This window comes from Malus domestica, chromosome 14 (assembly GCF_042453785.1).
Source record: "Malus domestica chromosome 14, GDT2T_hap1".
Lineage (NCBI taxonomy): Eukaryota > Viridiplantae > Streptophyta > Magnoliopsida > Rosales > Rosaceae > Malus > Malus domestica.
The window spans coordinates 11,496,561-11,502,220 of record NC_091674.1 but is presented as its reverse complement, the minus strand read 5'-3'; the positions used below and the strand labels follow the sequence as shown (position 1 = coordinate 11,502,220).

The window sequence follows — 5,660 nt, the reverse complement described above, 5'->3', positions numbered from 1 at the left end:
CCTTTTTTTTGTCTGCCCTTACTTATTTGTGGCTTTTAGATAGAATAAATAAATGAGAATTTAAAGAGAGAAGCAAACAGAGATGTACAAAAGAAAATAAGAGTGTGGAACGATCGCATGTTGATGAATAATCAAATCTTTTGGTACAAACTTTGATATGTCTCTTGTTTATTAGTTGCCAGTTTGAAGGGTAAGCTTGGTGTTAATTCACCTAATTCGTATCTAGTTGTACCTACACCTACCATTATCATTGTTAGGCTTTGTGTTAATTCACCTAATTTCAAAGATTATGACCTCTCTCTCTCTCTCTCTCTCTCTCTCTATAACATGTTATTGTTAACACTGAGAAATTTGCATATGGGATTTTCTGAAGATTGAAGAGCTGGTCCTTGATCGATCTATCTACTTCCGTGGACTCTTTGCAACCTCATGTTTTTTACACAAGATTTTATAATATTGACACATTAATTGACGTTAAAATGTGAGGTGACATAGAGTCAATGAAGAGTACCATTTTGAGAGTCTACTTAGCATTTCTCCTACTACATTCTCAATATTTAAACTGCCATTGGTTCATCTTTCTTTGTCAAATAAAATGAAAAACAAAGTAAATTAATAGCTTTCATTTTCCCCCTCTCTCCTCTCATCTCATACATTATATATTTGCATTCACTCAAGGCTTGCCAAACTCCAATCAATCACTTAAAAATTTGAAGTTTCACTCGCTCACTCCATCCAATGCTTTACCTCCTTATTTCTTTTGTCTCTTTCATCCTCCTTTCCAAGTCCTTCACTCACCACAAACCAATGTTACAGACATGGGAGAATAACCTCAGATTAATCTCACTCAAGTTTTGGAGTGGATCTTCAAGTTTTCTCCAGAAAAACTGGATTTCACTCCAACCCATCACCTCCAAATTAAAAAAGATGGTGACTTCTGGTTCAAATGTGGAGGGGCAGAGAGAGGAGAGAGAAACTAGTCTCTCTCTCCTGGATTTGCCCGACTTGGCCTTGGGCTGCATTCTTGAGAAGCTTCCCCCATCTGGGTTGTTCTCCATGGCAGCAGTTTGTTCTTCTCTATGGGAGAGCTGCAAAAGTGATCACTTGTGGGACAACCATATGAAGCACAAATGGGGTACACTTATTGGGCCTGCTGCTTACAGACAATGGCAACTGCATGTGGCCTCAAGAAATAGAACCAGACATTACTGTCTTAAGACCAGGAAAAAAGGTTTAATGGAGTCCCTTGCGGCTATCATTTTGCCTTCCACATGGACTACTCTGCCACAATCAGTAACTTGTGTGTGTAATTGTAAAGTGAAGGGTAGTAGTCATAGTTTACCCGTCCATTCGATCATGTCTCTGTATCTCTCTCTTGAAAGTGGCAAGTTCTGGTTCCCGGCTCAGGTCTACAACCGCGAGGTATTGCCGCAAATATTATCAGTAGTATATCTCTGCTAATTTATAGTCTGTACAATTTTTTTGTTTGTTTGTTGTTTTCTTGCTTGACAATTCAATGAACACCTTATATATATATATATATACATATATATATATATATGTGTGTGTGTGTGTGTGTGTGTGTGTGTCTCTTTTACTGCAGCATGGTAATCTAGGGTTTCTGCTGTCTTGTTATGATGCACAACTGCGCTATGATTCGCGGACAAACACATTTCAAGCAAGGTAGAGTAGCAGTCTGCTTTATATGCGCGTATTCATATATAAAGTTCGATTCTGGAAAGGCTTATTTCTGAACGGTCCTCTCTTGAATTCAAAAATGTACATTGCAGGTATTCACCTTATGGGCGGAGGGTAGTAGAGGAAAATATACCATGGGATAGACTAAGAGCGGCTCCAGTTGATACTCCTCCTTACAAACTTCATGTTTCTGATTGTTTACATGACTTAAAACCCGGTGATCATATTGAGATCCAGTGGAGAAGAAACAATGAATTTCCTTATGGTGTGTTTGTAAATCCCACCTTCAAATGTCTCTATATTTTCCATTACTTTTGGAAGGAATTTGGCAATAATTTGGATTCTTATGTATTTTAGGTTGGTGGTATGGTGTCATTGGTCACTTAGAGTTGTGCAATGGGAATGTGAATCACTGCCGTTGTCACTACAATGGTGAGAACAACATTTCAGTTTCTGCAATTCCGCTTTCTTCGTTTTTTTCATTACTGGGAGATACATACTTCTTTCTCGCTTTTTTGTTTTTTTTTTTTTTTTTCTGTTACAAAAGACAGACTTCCTTCCTATGTCAGTCGATAAATATCATGCATGAGATGCCGTACTTGTTGAGAATGAATGTCATATTGATGACAGAAGGGACCTTGCATGTGTAAGAGGTTGGTCTACTCACCATATTGCCAATTGGTTTTATGGTGGAACCTCAACTTTCTCCGGTACTAAAGTCTTCATATAGAAATCTATGGAGTATAGGATATCTCTTCCCCTGAATAGTTGGACATTCAAGCAGTTTCAGCATGGGAATCCATGTCCTGCATTAATTTAGACAGCGGAAAACTCTAAACCTAGACATAAAGATAACTTGACGCTGAAACACCCTTCTGTGTTTCTTACGTTTGAGGAATGTGTCCCTGCTACGGTTGTTTGTCATGACCAAATCTGATGTCTTATCTATGTTTTGGTGTCGAATATGTTTTATTTCCATCCTCAACATAATTGTTTGTTCTTAGCAAATAGCGGTCCCTTGCATTTTGATCATTGTTTTATAAACGAAAGAAGTGACGCTTGACTAAAAATGAAAAGGAAAACCTACGTGCTAGTCTTGCTGAATTCATTTTTCACATATGTAAACCATCTGTTTCACGCATTCTTTTGTTTCTTCTAATCACTTGTGACCCTTAGGCTATCCGAAGGAAGCGGAGTTTGCATAGTATTTTTTTTCCGGGGCTAGGATTCTACTTCTATTTTACCACTACTGTATATAAGTATCTGACAAACAAGTACTCTCTAATTACAGATATAGTAGTTCTGGAGTTCCGTCAGCACACTCCTGGATCCCGGTGGAGACAAATGATGATAAACAGGAAGGACAATCGAGAAGAAGGCAATGAAGCAGACGGCTTCTATGGAGGAGTACGAAAGCTTTACAACGACGAGGAAATTGCAAGGTGGAAGCGTTTATGGCCGAGCCAAGTTCTGGAATAAACCTTCTACCATTACTCCTAACCACTCTGTAAATAAATAAGCTCCCTTTCCCCCTCTCTTTTTGCTGTTGAGATGTGAATAAAGATCAAAATAATACTCCACGTGTTCTCAAGTAGAAACCTCAACAGAAGTATGTAACTGTTGAGAGCTTATCCCACATTAGAAAAAGGGAAGCCGTGCGTAATAGTTTAAAATATCTCGAGCCTCTCCGCCCAATTTTCGGTCCCAGTTTTGAGTTAGATGCTATAATTCTTATCATTACTGACAGTCACATGCACATTAGGCAACTTTCTACTGTAAATGTTACTAGTTTTTCGGTTGCTTGTGTTTTACATTTAAAGTAGAAATTTGTCTAATACGATCTAGGATTATCCGCTGTATTCTCAAAGCACAAGGTCATGTTTATTCTATTGATGGTGAGAGGACATGACATGGGGCAAGTTTGAAACAAGAATAAATTCTAAATGGCCGGGATCAAGCGACCTATAATTTGGACAAAGATGGTTCAAGCTTTCTCTATGAACTTTAAATTCAAATATCCAATCTAGAGAAATCAAGGTTTGTGGTCCACAAATGATGAAACATCCTGATCCGGAATGTTCACCTGGACTCCGAATTGAGCCGACACCAGAAAGGTGATAAAGCCATAAAGTATAATGATGCAAAAATATGAATGAATTTAAGCCTAAAAGTGGCTAAATGCAAGAGTGCATGTGAGCTGGGTTGAACCGATTTCACACGTGATGTCAGAGCATAAGTAAAGTACAATAAAATTAGAATAAGAATTATACTATCGAAAGTAATCTCCTCTATCAACTGTTGCCAGAAATCCTCATCAACACGAGCATCGCTGTTAATCCTTGGAGGGGCGAAAAACAAGGGTGAGTGGTCCTGAAAATAAAGTGTTGTAAAAACCTTTTCAAAAACGTATAACCCCTTGCTATAAAATAAGTATGGTTTCCAAATATATAACATACTATGTATAGTATGAAAATACTTACCGTAAATAGTAATATCTCAAGAATGCAATAATTCACCATATCTCGCATATAAAACATATAATATCTAGTGGTCACAATATCTCACATAACGAACATATAATATTAGGTCCTTATCGACATATGCTAACACATGAGCTCATGCAAAGATATTCTGACATGAATAGGATTGGGTGTAATAATGAATTACGCTCTATTATTACAATCATGTGAAGACTGGCGCTATGCGCGTCACATATGAGTCCTAATTGCCTATAGCAATTTAGGACATGACTGGCACCTACAATGGATCCAAAGTGAATGTATCGGTGCGATGTGAACATGCACATGAAGATTGGCCTTGGCCCAGGCGAGTACTAATACCAGTGTAGCATGCACGATGAGCAATAACATAAGTATGATCATGCCATGATAATTCGATAATTCTAGTCAATATAATACTATTCGCTGCCGTAATATAATCAAGGCATCCCAAAATAATACACATACTTGTGCATCCCTTAGAATTTATGAAAATTTTATAATTCTCATTATTACGACATTTCTTATAAACATTAATTTAATTTGGCATCACGTAGAAAATTTATTATTAAATATATATATATATATATATATAGGGAAACTAAATAAATATATAATATTTAAAAGTAAAGACCCACTCACAGTGCGTTGTAGATTCATAGCTGTACGAACTAAGAATGACGGAGTCTCCAATAATAACTGCACCTAATCATAATATAGGGACTCATTAATAAAAACTCAATTAAAACATTTCAATTTGGAAAAACAAAGCTCGGAAATGGAATCAGCGCGTCGAAATACCCTATGAGGGATCTCGGGAGAATTTCATAAAAAAAAAAAAGTCAACGCTGATCAACCAACGGTCAACAATTAACAAAATATTCCTTAGAATATTCCTGCCAAATTCCTAATTGGGTCCTGGTTGGTCGGTTTGGATCCAATTCGGATCCGAATTTGCATTGGGTCAGATCCAGGTTTGGATCCGGTTTTGGGTTATCGAGTCGGGTCAACCCGGTTTGGATTGGAGTGGCCGGATCGAAGAAGAAGAAGGCTGGAATCACAGAGGCTTCGTTCAGCCTCAATAGTCAACCAAAATCAACGGTCTCAGTGGCGGATCCAAGATTTCAAGATCAAGGGGTCCCAACATAAAAGCTCAAAAAAAAATATATTAGACTAATTTGGTTCCATATCACTATTTTCTATTGAATTTCATATCACTATTTTCTATTGAATTTAGCTCATTCAATAAATCAAGATTAATCCCAAAGGCAATAAAACCAACCAATTCTCCTTAGCAACATAACACAATTAGTGACTCTACAAAGATAAAATTTGTTAATGTAACATATATCTTATTAATTGGGGGTTGGGACCTATATGAATTTGGAAGAAATAAAATTAGGCAGCTAAAGGCGGTGGAATGGCAAATGGTGGTGGGGAATAAGGTAACTTGGGTTTAAAGTT

General features: G+C 37.3%; 1 protein-coding gene across 1 annotated transcript; it reads left to right on the top strand.

Moving 5' to 3' along the window:
* Positions 1–613: 613 nt before the first annotated feature.
* LOC103454707 (F-box protein At2g26850-like) lies at positions 614–3,393 on the top strand. The gene is made up of 5 exons (XM_008394303.4): positions 614–1,422; positions 1,604–1,683; positions 1,791–1,963; positions 2,056–2,130; positions 2,990–3,393. Exons 1-5 carry the CDS (start codon positions 739–741, stop codon positions 3,175–3,177), a joined length of 1,200 nt encoding a protein of 399 aa, XP_008392525.3. The 5' UTR covers positions 614–738; the 3' UTR covers positions 3,178–3,393.
* The last annotated feature ends 2,267 nt before the right edge of the window (positions 3,394–5,660 follow it).